Raw genomic sequence first — 16957 nt, forward strand, 5'->3', positions numbered from 1 at the left:
AGGTTGTGTGTTGTCTCCTATGCTGTACAATCTCTATGCTTTGGTTATTTGGTTTGGTTTTTTTTTTTTAGGAGCATTAGCAACTAAGACCATATTGCTCCGGGAATCCGGTGGTCATTCCCTGACCTTTCCACATCCTCCGTATTTGGTGGTGACGGGCTCGAACCCCGGGCTAATCAAGAAGCGTGTGCTATGCACTGCTGCTCCTTCCCACCTGGCTACGGAGGCGCCACAATCTCTATGCCAAAACCATTATAGATATACTACAAGAGCCTAAAGAAGGAATTACTCTTAATGGTTCAGTTATCAGTAGCCTGCAATATGCAGATGATACTGCCCTCATTGCAACATCAGAGGAAAATTTACAAATACTCCTCAACAAAGTTGTAACAGCCAACAAACAGATAAGCACTAACAGTTAATGCCAAAAAGAACCAAAACTATGATAATAAGCAAAAACATCTCACCTAGAATCAAAATATGCTGCGACAACTCCCGCACCTAAAAAGTGAATAGCTTTAAATATTATGGTAAAAAAAAAAAAAAAAAGATAAACTGAAGCCATTGTCAACCCACTGCAGGATTTGGAAGCCTTCTCAACAATTCATGCTGAGGGAAATGGACCATACTCTGCCATGCTGGTGGCAGATCAACCATATATCACCGTCAGGGGCTTGAACCTCGGTCTACTCAAAGATCGTATGCTACTGCGCTCCTGCTGCTGACCACTCGGCTACTAGGATAGATTTTTACAACAAATTATAATGACCAAAGAACAAAAATTAGAAGCAGGATCGGTATGGCCAAAGAAGGATTTAAGAACTTCCTCTGCGACTCTGGATTTCCAAAGAAGATATCGAATGGCCATATGCAGCACCCTTCTATATGGATGTGAGACCTGGGTCATGTGGAAAACAGAAATTAGTAAACTGGATGCTCAAAATTCCCTGGACAGATGGGGGTCACCAATGAGCGGGTCCTGAAGAGAGCAAGGACCAAATAAAAACTACTTTTTTTTTTTTTTTTTTTTTTTTTTTTATGAAAACCCCAAACACGAGAGGTATTAGAACCTATAGTACTTAGTACGTGCTTGGGTTGAAAAAATGAAAGAAGATATTTGTTGACATTTTTGAAGACTGTAATTTTCAGGAAATACATACAAAGGAAGGTTGTTCCAGAAAACAGCAGTTGAATGAATAAACGAGGAAGACGAAAAGTTGGTTCTGTTAGTTTGAAGTTGGACAGTAAATGGATGTTGGCTGGTGGCAGCACGTGTTCGGACTGTTTTGAAAGAGAGAGTGGGAATTATAAAGCCTATTCAGAAGAACGGTACCCATGGAAGTATCTGTAGAAAAGGCATGCAGCAGAAACAATACATCTATGAGACAGCGCATAGAGAGACTCTGTTAAAGTTGAGTCATTAATTAACCTAACTGCCCTCTTCTGAATAGAATCTAGAAGCCTGAGAGAGGTTTTGGGGACACCACCCCAGATGTGGGAACAATATTCCATGGTAGGGCGGATTTGCAATTTGTACAGAGTGAACAGCTATTTGGAAGAAAAGTAATGCCGAGAGTGAAAGAGAAAACCAAGTTTTTTGGATGCAGAGGAAGCAATATTTGTAATGGGCTTGTGCCAAGAGAGATTAGAAGTCAGGGTAATCCCCAAAAGAGATTTATCAACTTGCCTAGAAATTGGAGTGTCACCAAAGATAAGCATAGGAGCAGAAGAATCCTTTTTGCGAGATATAAGGCAAGACTGAGTTTTAGAATGATTGAAATAGACTAAGTTGTCTTTGCCCCACTGGAGAATTACCTGGAGATCGGAATTTAAGGAATTAGTAGCGGATATTCGAGAAGCTGATAGAGCAGAGCAAGGTTTCTCAAAATGGAAAGTGGAATGCAACGTGCTACCATTGGCAAAAATATTGATAGGATTGCCAGTCAGTGGAAGAAGGTCATTAATATACAAGAGGAAAAGAGGAGGAAAGAACTGAACCTTGGGAGACACTAGCATTAGTGGAGAAGTTAGAAGACAGAGAGCCATCTTCCATCACCCTCAGTGAGCAATCAGAGAGAAAACTGGATAACCAATTACAAAAAAAAATTGGCAAACCATAAGATGGAAGCTTGTTTAGTAGACCTTTATGCGAAACACAATCGAAAGCCTTTGAGATGTTAAGATCAACTGCTTGTGTTTCACAGAACTTTTCCATTGAATTTGTCCATAAATGGGTAACATAAGCCAGAATATCACCAGTGGATCGACACTGACGGAATCCATACTGGCGATCGTTGATCAAATAGAAGGTTTCTAGGTAGTTTAAGAGTTGGCGGTTGATTGATTTTTCCATTACTTTAGAAAGATTAGAAGTAATTGCAATGGGACGATAATTGGATGGGAGGGATTTGTCACCTTTTTAGGAACTGGCTGGATATGAGCAAATTTCCAAGCAGAAGGAAAAGCACCTTTGGAATAAGAAAGTGAAAAAAGGCAGCAAAGAACAGGAGTAAGTTCAGGAGCACAGGTTTTGAGAACAAGTGGAGAAATACCATCAGGACCTGGAGCTTTCTTAGCATCAAGATTTGTCAAAATCCTTCTGACATCCTTTTGGTGGAAGACCACAGGAGGCATTGAATGGAGCGTGTTGGGAATGGTGGGAGGTGTTTTACCAAGGTCATTAATACATGAGTTGGAAGAAAAATGGGATGTAGCAGGTCAGCTTTATCCTTGGCTGAAGTGACAACAGAACCATCTGGTTTTGACAGAGGTGGGAGCAGAGATGGGCAAAAGTTGCGGCCAATAGCTTTGGCAAGAGACCAGAATGCTTGGCTACCATTAGGGCAAGAAGCAAGTTTTCTACTCTTAGCCTGTTCAAAATCTAGTTTGGACTGATTAATAACTGCTTTACAGTTGTGGCGAGCTTTGGTGTAGACAGAAAATGAAACTGAAGAATTGGAAACAAGCCAATTACGATATGCAACATTCTTCTCTTGAACAGCCTTAGCACATTTATTGGAAAAGCAAGGTTTATATAAAGGACGAGATTTTAAAGTGGAGTGTGGGATAAAGGATTCCTTTACTACAAGAATAATTTCACTGACACAATCCGAGAAAACGTTGACATTGGAAGTTTTGAAACAGTAGTCCAACCAAGGAAAAGAAATCTCGCAGTTCATCCCATTTTGTATTCTTGTAATGCCAAACAACACGAGGTTGGGAATAACCATGAGATAAAGACTCCATTGGAGAAGACAAATCACCAAGTTGTGATCTGAGGTGCCTAAAGGATCACTAACTTTGACTGTGTACTTAGAAGGGTTGTTTGTGAGAAAGAAATCAAGCATGTTGGCTGTATGGTTAGGATTTACCGATAATCCTGTAGGTAAATGAACAATCGGTGCAATTACAATTGCAAGGAGGAAGACTGCTTACCTTGGACATATCATAAGAAGCCCTTAATATGACCTGCAGAGACTAATCCTGCAAGGGAAGATTAAGGGCAAAAGAGCAAAGGAAAAAAGAAGACAAAGAAAAAACTGGCTTGATAACATCAAAGAATGGACGGGGGTCTTTCCAGATCTATTTCACAAAACAAGGAACAAAGTTGGCTGGAAAATGTTGGTCTTCAATGTTCAAATTTAACATGGAGCCTGAAGAAGCAGATATTGTTTCAGTCACATTTTACCAAAGTAGACAAAAGGTAATTAAGGATAATGGAAACACATTCAACAACACTCACTTTTTTTTTTTTCTGTTTTTTGAACCATTATAAGAAAGAGCTTTCTCATCAGGTGAAAAAAGAGAGAGAGAGAGAGAGAGAGAGAGAGAGAGAGAGAGAGAGAGAGAGAGACACATTGCATTGGTTGGTTGGACAGTTTACACTACTGCACAAAAAAATATTGCAGGACAGGGAAATTATGTGGATCTAACCCTGTCGCTGAATGTCACAGTTAGAATTTAAAGGAAGACTAGGAGAATTTAAAGGAATGAGAAGTGGAGAAATTTTAATTTGAAAATAAATCTATCATTATTAGAACTGTGACCCTACTATTATTTTATATAGTTTTGGGAATTACAGCTAGAGTGATGCCATGATTTTATGTTCCAATATTTCAGTTTTTTAATGTGGGAGAAACGGCAAGAGTGTAGAAATTTTTATTGTAAAAATTGGAATAAATATTCCAAAAACTAAATTGAGATATAACTGTAAGAGACTGCCAGAAATGGTAAATACGGTACAGTGAACTCCTTTATTAGCACTGTTAATTAAATGCTTAATGGGATTTGGTACAGCCCTGATTAGAGGAGGCAATTATTTTTGGCAGATATTTACAGAAGACATAAATACTTTTAAGGGAGGGTTAAAATGTCTCTATTGGGTACTGCTTAACTTTAAAGAATCTAGAAAAGCCAATATTAGGGAACTACGATTCACAGTTATTTTTTAAAAATCTAAAAATTGGCAGAAATTACCCATTGCAATGGATTTTTCATGGAGAGTGAGGTACAGGAATATTCTAGTGAATGATATCATGTAGATAAAAATGGAAAGGCACCTGGATCTGGAGGAATGAACATGGTGCTACTAAAATACAGAGGAGGAAAAATTATCTCACTGCTCACGAGACATATTTAACAAAATATGTAAAGGAGAAGAAATACCATCGGAGATGACACTGGGATACATCACTTCTGTGTTTTAAACCCAATTGAAAAACTTTTTAGTGGGATACTGAAAACTAAACTAGAGAAAGGAATAAGTATTTCGGAAGAGCAGTGTGGATTTACAGGTGGATGGTCCTGTATTGACCATTTATTCACAGTCAAGCAGATTCTGGAAAAATGGCAAGCTACTGGACAAGATAAAGGATTAGTGTTTATTGACTTGGAAAAAGCTTATGACCGTGTCCCAAGAAAGATGCTGTGGAGTGCCACAAAAATATCAATACGACAACCACTGATCGACGTAATTAGAAAAATATACAATAATAACACTTGCTGCATTAAAATTGGGTTAGAAATATCAAGGAAATTCAAAACATCAAAAGGCTTGTTACAGGGGGTGCTGTTTATCCCCCACGTTATTCAAGTTGTACCTGGAAGTGACTTTGGAGGCTTGGTCTCAAAAATGCAGACCAATGGGATTATGTGTGGCTCAAAACATCTACCCTTTGTTCGCAGATGACCAGGTACTGATTGCGGAGAATGCTGACTACATGTGCAGAAAGCTATTATAACAATATAGAGAATGGGGTTTGACAATAAATTGTAATAAGACAGAATATATGAATTCAGCAGGGGACATTTTGAGTGTAAATGGAGCAGAGATAAAGAATGTGAAGCAGTTTAAATATCTAGGAGGTATTGTGCAGATGGGATGGTTCATCTGAAGATGAGATTACAAGAATTAATGAGAGAAAAGTCTTAGGAATGTTGAATCCAATATTATGGAACAATAACATTCTTCCAAAAACCAAATAATTACTATATAATGACCAAAAACCAAATAATTACTATATAACTTCCAATTACTATATAATGCAATTTTTCAGATATTAGTATCTTACTATATGGATCTGAGATTTGGGCTATAAAGGAAAGGCAAAGGAAATAATTGCTAGCTGTCGAGATGGATTTTTGGAGAAGATCAGCCCAAAGATCTAAGCTAGAAAGAGTTAGGAATGAAGACATAAGAAAAGCAATGAATGCTCAAATAAACATTGACAAAATAGAACAAAAAAGATTAAAATGGTATGGACATGTTATGAGAATGGGGGAAGAGATATATAGAAAAGAAGATGAAGACCTAGAAGCACATGGATGGATGGAGGGAGTGAGGGTGACTATGGAAAAAAGGAAATTGAAGAATGGAGACTGGGAGGACAGAAAAGGGTGGAGGAACAAAATTAAATTATTAAAAAAAAAAAAAAAAAGTTATGTCGAGGATAACTGTTGATACAACGAATAAATCTAAGAAGAAGATATCGTGTATAGTCTTAGTCAAACAGGTTGTGTGAGTTTTGTACTAAAATTGAAACAGTCCACTGTTTTATTACTGTCACTTCATGCAGGAAGTTTGGAGCAGAATTTGTAGACTTTTGAGAGCAAGGCAATTCGCTCTGATAGTAGTTATCTACTTGCAACTCAATCATCCCTTGGGGAAGAAAAAGATGTTTACTATTTTTCTAATTGCAGAAGCAAAATAATGTTGTGTGGTAAGCTTTGGAAACAGAAGGATTTGGGACTTTGAAGAATTATTTATGGGAATTCAAAGATTTTTGCAGTTGGAGAAATGGTGTTTAGGGTTTTGTAAGTTTCTTAAAAGATGGGAAAAAAACAACTTCTGTATAGTTTTTGGTTCTTATTGGGTCTTGGGAATTGTGTTTGATGAGGATTCAGGTACTTGTAGGCACTGGAGCTTGGACTTGATGATTAGTTTTGTTATGAAAGTAGGCTTGTGGTTTAATAGTCCATCTATTTGATTTGGTATAACTATTCGAAATGGGTGTTTTCCACATTAATTCTGAATAGCTACAAACCAGGGAAGTGTTACTTATTCAAAGTATAAGAGGAAGGCAACTCATTGTGAAGGATTTCACAATATGAGATGTTATAATAATGATGCTTGATGTACAAATTTTGGTATTTCTTAAAATTAAACTATGTAGTAATAAATAAATAAAATTTCTGTTTATACTCCGGGACGACCAAACGGTCAGAGGAGTTCACAAGATAGACAGAATACAAGAAACAGCACCGTATTCAGTAGTCACGGGCTTGAACCCCGGTCACTCAAGGCACATGTACTTATGCACCCGCGTGCCTGACCACTAGGCTACGGCAGCCTATATAATGGTGCAGTTGCACTAAATAATGCCATAGTTCTTGAACTAATTAATAATGCTTCTATAGGAATAATTTATAGTGTTTAAGCTGTGTAAGAAAACTGAATAAAATAAGGTTGTTTCCAATAAAATGCATGTATTTTAGGATACCACTCTTGACAAAGCAAAGTTACCTATTCCAGAACCAAGTGATGTGGAAAGATCTAGTATTGTTAACTTTGATGATGTTGCTGCTGATCTGAAAAAACTGTGTTCTCAAATCAAGGGTAGGTAAGGGCAAATATTAAAGGATATTGCCTTCTAAGATTTTCTTATTTTTAAAATTTTTTTAATGAATGTGCAATTTACATGTAGTTGTTGAATAGCAAATCCAAAGTTGTCTTTCAAAATTATTTTAAATATGCCATATTCTGTTTTGGGTTTAGTTCATATTGCGAACATTGAAAATTACAACATTCAAGATCTCAGCAGGTTCAAAATGCTGAGATGATCAAAATGCCCAAGTGGCTAAGATACTGACTGTTCAAAGTATCAACTATTTAAAATATCAATTAATCAAAACACCAACTGGTAAAAATTCTGACAGCTTAACATTACCATATTACTTTCCTGTTTATGGTCCAGCTTATAAGATGAAAAATATCTAACAGCAGATGCATGGTCTCTTGCCTTCACCTATAAGATTTTTAGAAAAAGAGGAAAAGAAATGTTTAAAATAGGAAACTTTAAAATATTTTTTTTTTTTAGTTCTTACACTGTATTGTATTAAAAAAAAAAAAAAAAAAAAAAAAAAAAAACAGTAGAAAAGTCTTTTTATCCAAAAATATTTCTCAATCAACTGTACAGCCAAATATTGTGGCCACAAGAGTTCAAAAAAAGAAGGAAACTGAATGTTACCATGTAGCAATAGTATTTTTGATATATGTAGTGCCATAAACAATTTTTTTACAGCTGAACTTTCCTATTAATTAATAATTAATGGTGGAAATTGAAAATAAATATTGTACTGGTGAATACCAAAATTCACATGTTATTCTAAAAGATATATTTAGTTTCATAAGTTTTACTATTTGTGGTGTATCAAATACACCAACATTCCAGTCAGGTGGTTAAAAGGACACATTGTTTCAGTTTGAATGTGGAATCGAAACAGCCATTTAAGATTGGTTTTGTCAGCATCTAAAAGAATTTTTTGAAGAAGGAACAAATAGATTAATGAAGTAATGCAATAAGTGAAGTAATCAGTGAAGTATATAACTGAATGTTGAAGAAGACTTTTTAAAGCTTTAATATGTGTTGATGGACCAACTGTTGTTTTTTTTTAATTTTTGGTTTATTTTTATGAATCTGTGAACCTATAGTTAGTAAAATTTCATTGACATCAGAAATTCAACTGAAAACCTGAGGCTTCTCCTGAAGATGATATTGAACTATAGTGTGCTTTATTAATTTATTTGTTCTTTGCTATTTGTCTGTTTGATTTGATCAACTGCTGATTCATATTAACTTGTTTGTGGAGACCTTATCTCACTTCACTCCCAAAGCATTCATTGCCTGCTTGTTCTCATTATCAATAATAAAATAGCTCATTCAATAAGAATTCTCCATTTTAGTTTGTGTTTTAGTAGTCTGTTATATGCAGTGGTGAGTTATAGTGGGCTCGCAAGAGCCCATTGTTTATTATTATTATTATTAGCTATATGGTGCAAGGAAGCCTGAGGCTTATGCTGCACCAGACAAAAAAAAAAATTTCTGAATTACTCCGAGAGAGAGAGAGAGAGAGAGAGAGAGAGAGAGAGAGAGAGAGAGAGAGAGAGAGAGAGAGAGACAGACACCAAGAAAAAGAATGATGATGATATCCAGCTCAGGACCCTGGGTGTGCCAAGCCCATACTCACCAGATGTGAGCCTGTGGTATTTTTTTGAAAATTTGCGAGCCCATTGTTGAAGCGATTATTTATTTTACAAATGAAATCCTGAATTTAATTGAGTATCTAGAGCTGGAACTACGGTGGGATGAGCGGGGCCCCATCCCCAGCATTTTAATGCACAATCGACCAGTTATGTATTTTAAAATTACTTCATTTTTGAGTTAATTACAGTTGGACTCCTGTTTAACAAACTTCTTCATAGGGAATTTTTTTGAATTCCCCTTGGTTTCTACAGAAATGTTTAAAATAATTTCCGTAGAATGAACGGATTACGATATACAACTTTGTGCGCATTGTCCTCACCTCTGGCCTTTAGGTAATTAGAAAGTGCGAATTAAAGGTGAAAGGGATTGCCATCCCACAACGTTAATGGTGTCCGTAAAAACTATGCAGCCACATTCTGAGAAGTTGCACTAGTTAATATGCTTTCAATAGCCAGTCAGAGGATTAAGAAGATTCCCGACACGATAATAGCCTCTGGTCAACCTATTTTGTGGTTCCCCTTTACTCCGACAAGAAGTCATATGTTTTTTGGAGAAGTGTTCCACGCGTTTCAGTAAATTTATGTTTACATGGTCACAGTAGCTGAATATCTGAGTGATTCTGATATTTTGCACAGTATTCAAAGAACTAGTGACGGTAGCAACGTCGGACAGGGATGAGGCAACCAAGATATTAAGTAAACTTTCCAAAGCTGAAATGTTGGCAGATTTGGAAACTGTGTCGAGGCTTTCACTGTGAAGAAAATATTCTAAAATATAATGGCATACAGGCAATAATATAAAAAAAAAAAAAAAAAAAAGTGGTAGAGATTCAGAAACGGATACCCCTTTCAAAATGGCAGCAAGGAGTGGAGGGGGAAAGCAATGATTGATGGGCTGTGACTCCACCCACTCACTGCGTTGGTGGATGTCAAGTGACATGCGGATGGCACAGTAACAAATATGGCAGCTGAAAACAAAGGATAAATCCAATAAATTTAAAAATTCAAGTTACAAAAATGCACGTTTTCGGGGATCACAAAATGTCACGTGACATTTGAATAAGTGGGATAGAGGAGAAAATGTAATTTAAAAGGAAATTTCGCAAAAGAAAAGGAACGGCAAATCAACAGTTTTTAAAAATAAAGCTAACAAAAATTTCCCCCTCTTCTCCTCGACCACACGTTACAGGCGGATGTCATGTGACATAATATGGCAGAGCTGAAAATAAAGAAAAATAGAATGGGAAATGGCAAATTTTTTAAAAAGAAAGTTTAAAAAAAAATGCATAGCTGATGTGAGTGAACACAGAAATGCTTCTTTTTTTATTTTTAGTGGGGGCTGCCACCCCCTAATCCCCGCTGTTCATTTTTTCCAGTTTTGGAGCTGAAATAAAGAAAAGGCAATATGGCAATTTTTTTACAAACAAGAAAAAAAAATTCGCACCACGTGTAACCACTGATTCTTCTCGCTTGTACATTACTAGACAAGGGATAGGGGCTGCCGAACCCTGCCCGAACATTAAAAAAAATGTAATTACCACAGGATTTGTAAAAAATTAACACCACATGCAACCACTGGTTACCAGACAATTTCACGTGCATGAACACTGAAAAATTCCGATACAAGTCAACAGAATTGATAAAAAGACAGAAACCACTCACCTCATCAATCGAATTGTTTTCTAAACGATCTAACATTTTCGCAGGAATAAATCATCTTTTCTAAACGATCCAACATTTTCACACTAATAAATCATCCAGTACAACAGACACCCGCATTCAACCAAAAAGTAAATCACAAGCAATCGAATATGCAAATGGGGGAATTTTTTTTCCTGAAAACTGAACACCGAAAATTGGATACACAAATGAGGGATTTTTTTTTTCTGGGGGCTCTGCCCCCGGACCCCCACTCCTCCTGCCCCTACACCCCCGGTATTACCCAGCCTTTTCCAAAACCAAAGAACTTTTCTTTTTTGTTTTTAATTACGTATCCAAAAAATTAAATAATCAGCTAATCAAATATTAACACCACGTGACATTTTGAACAGCGAAATTCATAAACCACCACGTGATTCAAAAATTTCCCCCTCAAACAAATCATATCACCCAGTGCCAGGGTGATATGGGTGGCACACAGTGCGTGTCACCCATGCCAGGTGTTTCCACATGTTAAAGGAGATCACGTGACACTGGACAGAGTCAGCACCCGTCAATCACAGCCATATTGCTAGCAGTCTGGAAGGAGTACCCATTTCTGAATCTCGACCAAAAAAGTTAATTAAATATTCTGGATTATTAAACCGACTTTTCAATCTGGAATTTCTTAATGATTTAGCACTAAAGATCGACATCCTGCAGGAGCTCTCTTACCTTTCAGAAGCTTTACAGAATCACTATAGTAAAATCAGATAAATTAATTATTCTAACTATTAATGCTCTCGCTAATTTGAAAAATTCTGAAGAAAATTATGAAGCTAAAATTGAGAGCATGTTGAAGTTGAAAGAAGAGTAAGAACACATTTAAAAAATTACCTTGTGACATGTTATTAAGGATAAGTTATTAATGCAACAGAGTAATTTTAAATTAAATAAAGAAAATAATGATACTATTGATGATGAGGAATTGAAGGAAATTTTAAACATATTCTACCGGGAACCATGGAATATGAAAGAACTTTTGTCTCTGTGGTAAGACTAAAAAACGAATAAGAAATTTAAGTTTTCTGATAAAATATGAAATAAAAATTAATGATTTTATAAATTTTGTCAAAGACAGTTTATCTTTAAAATTGAGTGAAATTCCCTCTTCAATTATAAAAGCCAGAAATATCTTTGAAACCATTGCAATTAGCAGTGCTTTCAGTGTAATGAATAATATTGTATAAATGAATGAATAATGTTGACAATTAAACACATTGCAGATTATGTTGACCATACATCTAAATGGAAAACCATTGCTTCAATTTGATACAGATCATTATGTCAAATCATTCCTCTGTAATCTTTATTCCTCTGTCAGAAGATTGACAACAAATATTAATAAAGAAGTAAATTCTAATATGGCAATTTTTAGAATAAATTTTTTTTGAATATTTGTATAATAATTTTTTTTATGTAATCTGTGATTATTGTGTACCTTTTCTAGAACAGTTTGTTTTTTATGTAATATTTTTTTATATTGTGGAATGTTTTGTGATAGTTTGTTATTTGTGATATGGGAAATATTTCATGTTATTTTTTATTCGCAATATTAAAATTTTATCATGAAAAAAAAATGTATCCATTATATTTCCCTAGTTGTTAAAAAAAAAAAAAAAAAAAAAGAAAGAGAGAGAGAGAGAGAGAGAGAGATGAATAAAATAGTGGTGCGTGTACCGAGCACGTGCATTAGATGGTTTTATGTGAATCTGCGTTTCTTTTAGGTATTTTGATTTGGATATTGATTACGACATAATAGCTTTTGTATTGAACATTCTCAAATTTTTATAATTTCTGGAAGACAAGATACAATGGATTTATGATAATTAAAGTAATTGATGTGTACCTGCGATTGCAACGTATCTAAATGTCTAGAAAACACCGTCGATTGAAGTACCGACCTTGTAGTTGAAACGACATATGCAGCTGTTCGGGGCACCTAACAATGGAATGTTACAAAAATGCAAGACGAAAAAATAAATTGTTGACAAATATTTGTATTGTTGCAGTCATACTTACTTCAGGAAGTATGATTGTGACGTTATACTATTAAAAAATTCTAAAAAGTTAGAACTCGGGATACTATCATATCCAGGTATCATCATAAAGAGGGGGATGGGGCATATGACCAGGCTGACTCGAGATATCATACCGCCTGCCATGGATGACATCATCTGCGGCAGGAATCCCCAAGGATGTTTCACATCAAAAAGTCGGCAAAACTGCAAGCCCATTGTTAAAATATTCACAGCTCACCACTGGTTATATGTTTGAAAAAAGTGTTTGCACATATCCTTTAATTGTACTTTGACTTCACAAAGAGCCATTATGTCCAGGCAGTAATTAACCTGGCAATAGTGATGAGACATCTCAAGGTGCCCCTAAAAATAGTGTTCTCTGTTAACCGTTAATCAATGATTAAAAATCAATTTTTTTTTTTTTCTGCCTTCCTAAATATAGTCAAATTTCTACTGCAGTAGCTTCTAAAGTAATTTTTTCTCACAGTTTTCATATATAAATTGGGTGTAAGAACCTGTCAGGTGCCCTGCCACTGTTTTTGCAACTATTTGGATTTTGTTTGACAAATGGCATGGTACTGGACAAATGCCAACACTATATAAAGTTTTGGATTACTTGTTTTTCCTTTCCCACTAGGTCAATAAATAGTTACTGTCTTTATCCTAGTTGGTTTTTGAAAGGTTTATTATTGTTTTCCCAGTGTAAAGACAATAACATGATGCCTGGTGTGGTTGCTACTCTCTAGGAAGCATTAGCATTAGTAGAGGCATTTGATGCAAGAAAGCAAGCTTATGCAGCATCAGCCAAAAAAAAAAAAAAAAAAAAACCACTTCCACTTCACCCCTCTGTTCGTTCAAAATACCTGTCCAGCTGAGCCTTAAACTTATTTAAGCTATCAACCTCCACCACAAGGGATGGAAGTCTGTTCCACCAACCAACCACTCGCTGGCTAAAGGCAAATTTCCGCACGTCTATCCTACATCTGTCTTTCCTCAATTTGAATTTATGCCCTCTCAGGTGATTATTCTGAGCTAGAGGAAGAATCCCATCAGCATTGAGCATGCTTAAACCATTCAAGGCTTTATACACCTCTATCAGATCACCTCGCTGGTGCCTAGTCTCCAGACACTGTAATTTGCAAAACTTAAGCCTTTCTTCGTAAGAGCACCCCTTTGTTCCATTCACTAATCTTGTTGCCCTTCTCTGTACTCGTTCCAGCAGCTCTACATCCTTCTTGAAATGAGGCCTCCAGACCTGTATACAGTACTCTAGGTGTGGCCTGACCATCGCCTTATACAATGGAATAATCACCTCCTTATCCCTGCTGGAAAAATTCCTGTATATCATTGACAATACTCCATGAGCTACTCTTGCAGCCCGTCTGCACTGCTCAGGGAACTTCATATCTGCCTGCACAACCACCCCCAAGTCCCTTTCATTCTCTACCACTGTCAGTGTTGTACCATAGAGTTGATACGTTGCTTAGGGGTTGCTGTTTCCCATGTGTAGTACTTTACATTTGTCAATGTTAAACTTCATTTGCCACCTCTCAGCCCATCTGCTCAACCTTTCCAGATCCTGTTGCAGAAGCATAGTGTCAGTAGTGTCCTTGACAACCCTGCCAACCTTTGTATCGTCTGCAAACTTGGACATTAATCCCGATATACCATCATCAATATCATTTATAAATACAGAAAACAATAATGGACCCAACACTGAGCCCTGAGGGACTCCACTAATAACATCAGTCCACGATGAGCAGTGTCCATTGATTACCACTCTCTGTCTTCTCCCCCTCAACCACCCCTTTATCCATAGCAGCAATTTGCCTCCAATGTCACACTGCTCCAATTTGTGTAGCAGTCTTCCATGTGCAACAGTATCAAAAGCCTTTCTAAGATCCAAGTATATAATATCAAAGTTATTCCCTGCATCCAGTTCTTTTGTGACTGCATCATAGTATCCAATCAAGTTGGTCAGGCAAGACTTCCCCTTAACAAAACCATGCTGTGTCTGAGCTATAACTGAAGTCTTGTCTAAATGATCCTGCAGTGCGTCTTTAACCAGTGCCTCCATTAATTTTCCTGGAACAGAAGTCAAGCTCACAGGTCTATAATTACTTGTGTCAGCCTTTGATCCTCCTTTGTGAATTGGGGTCACATTTGCACATTTCCAGTCTATGGGTACATCCCCTGAGTCCAAGGAAGCTCTCATAATTATGGCTAAGGGTTTGCTTACTTCCTTTGCTGCCTCCTTTAATATAACTGGATAGATCCCATCCACCCCGGGTGCCTTTCTTGTGTTTATCTTCAACAGTTTCTCTTCCACTTTACTCCCAGTTATTTCAAGATTCTGTAACTTACTGCTAGAGTTGAATACACCTCTGGCATTCCCCTCGCTGAATAACTCCTCATGTGTGAATGTCGATGCAAAATATTCATTTAGTTTGTTAGCCACCTGAGCAGGATCATCAACACTTGACCCATCAATATCAAGTGGACCAATCTGATTCATCCCTTTCCTTCTAGAGTTTACATAAGTAAAGAACTCTTTGCTGTTTTTCTTTGCATCCCTTGCCAAGGATTTCTCGTAATCTGCCTTTGCCTGCCTAACCTCCTTTGTAACTTGGTTGCATATCAACTTGTATCTATCATAGGCTTCTGTGTCATGTGTTAATTTGTAAGTATCCCATGCATTTTTCTTCTCTGCCATATGCCTCATTAGTTCATCTGACATCCATTTTGGCCTAAACCTTGAACAATATTTCTTAGTTGGTATGTAAAGCCTAGTAGCTTCCAAGATAAGTTCTTTGAATGCTTCCCATTTTGAATTTGCTGTTGGTAACATCATCAGTTGGTCCCACTGTATAGAATTTAAATACTGTCTCAGTCCATCGTAGTCGCCTTTACGGAAGCAATAACCCTTCCCTTTACCCCTAATGGTAGTTACCTCTTTGAGTAAATCCCACTTCAGCACACTGTGATCACTGCCACCTAGTGGTTCGTTTATCTGCAGATTCTTAATGCATGAAGAATCACTGCTGATAATCAAATCAAGAGTATTACTCCCTCTAGTTGCCTCCCGAACATGCTGATGTAGAAAACAATCATCCAATAGATCCACAAAAGCCCTGCTAGTGTGTGAGTATCCAGCCCCCAAATTCCAGTCAATATCTGGGAAATTAAAATCTCCCATTATAAGACACTCTGATTTACTGGCCCACTCTATTTCCCTGTACAGTTCCTTATTATACTCATCAGAGTCATTAGGCCTATAGCACACTCCTACTCTCAATTTTGATCTCCCAATGCTTATGTCACACCAAACTGACTCCACACTGCACTGTCCAGCGATGTCGACTGGCTTCACTTCCTTGGTTTTTATGTGTTTCTTAACTAATAGCATAACACCTCCCCCCTTCCTATCCTGTCTATCCTTTCTGTAGACGTTGTACTCCCCAAATTGCAGTTCCGCATCCCTTATATCTGTGTGACACCACGTCTCTGATATCCCAACAATATCTGCCTTCGATGTTTTGAGCAATACCTCAAATTCATCAAATTTATTTACTAAACTCCTAGCATTGGTGTACACGCAAGTATACCTGCACCTGTTTCTATTCTTAGCTACCCTAACACAACCCATGTGTTTACTTGTACCACAATGGCTCCCAGCAGTCTCTGAAATACCATGCATCTTGTTTTTCAGGCTTCTGCTCATTCTAATAGAAGCAGTGCAAGAATCTCTTTCACCTCTGCCAGTGGCTACTGTCAATCTATTGGTCTTTGTCTCCCCCCAAGCTAGCAGTTTTCCGACCCACCTAACACTGCCTCGATAGCATCAGCAAATATTCTTGCACCCTTTCTATTTAAGTGTATCCCATCCCTGTAGAAGCAATCTCTCCTGTTAACAGCAAGACATGCAGTTTAAAATTTTGCACCCTGTGAAGGATACCAGATTTTAAATAAATTCGTAAATATGGCTGAAAGTAGAAGTAACTAATAGTATCAAATATACATAATTTTTTTTTAATTTTTTAATAATATTTATTTACGTAATAAACAGAAATATGTGTGCATACACAGTTTGTAGTTAACAGTATTTAAAATGCTTTTAAATACTGTTTTTATTCATTTATTGTTGTTTTTGATATAGATGACATGTCTAAATTTGCAGATCTAAAGATTAGTCGAATAGTTAATGCTCACTGCCAAGCAGAACTTCTTCATAGTGACCTTGATCGCTGTGAAGAAGGTCAGGGATGGTCAGAAAAGTGGCAGCTTTGCTTTAATCCAGCAAAGTGCAAGGTCTTACACCTGGAGAACAGTAACTCTAAAATAACATACACTTGGTGGAGTTGAACTAAAGTCAGTAGTGGAAGAAAGGGACTTGGGAGTTACGATACGGTCAGACATGAAGTTCTCGGAGCATTGTAGACAGGTTGCAAGGAAGACCCATAGTATCCTATCGATGATT

General features: G+C 36.9%; 1 protein-coding gene across 2 annotated transcripts in view; it reads left to right on the forward strand.

The window, feature by feature from the left end:
• The window catches only part of LOC150088616 (uncharacterized), a 345392-nt gene that overhangs the window by 284611 nt on the left and 43824 nt on the right, over positions 1 to 16957 (forward strand). For both annotated transcript variants that reach the window (XM_090369593.1, XM_090369592.1), the window contains exon 16: positions 6994 to 7114. In XM_090369593.1, coding sequence (XP_090225719.1) covers positions 6994 to 7114 — 121 coding nt within the window. The remainder of the gene's footprint in view (positions 1 to 6993; positions 7115 to 16957) is intronic.

The sequence above is a fragment of the Mastigoproctus giganteus genome, chromosome 3, assembly GCF_048544385.1.
Source record: "Mastigoproctus giganteus isolate SK-2022 chromosome 3, ASM4854438v1, whole genome shotgun sequence".
NCBI lineage: Eukaryota > Metazoa > Arthropoda > Arachnida > Uropygi > Thelyphonidae > Mastigoproctus > Mastigoproctus giganteus.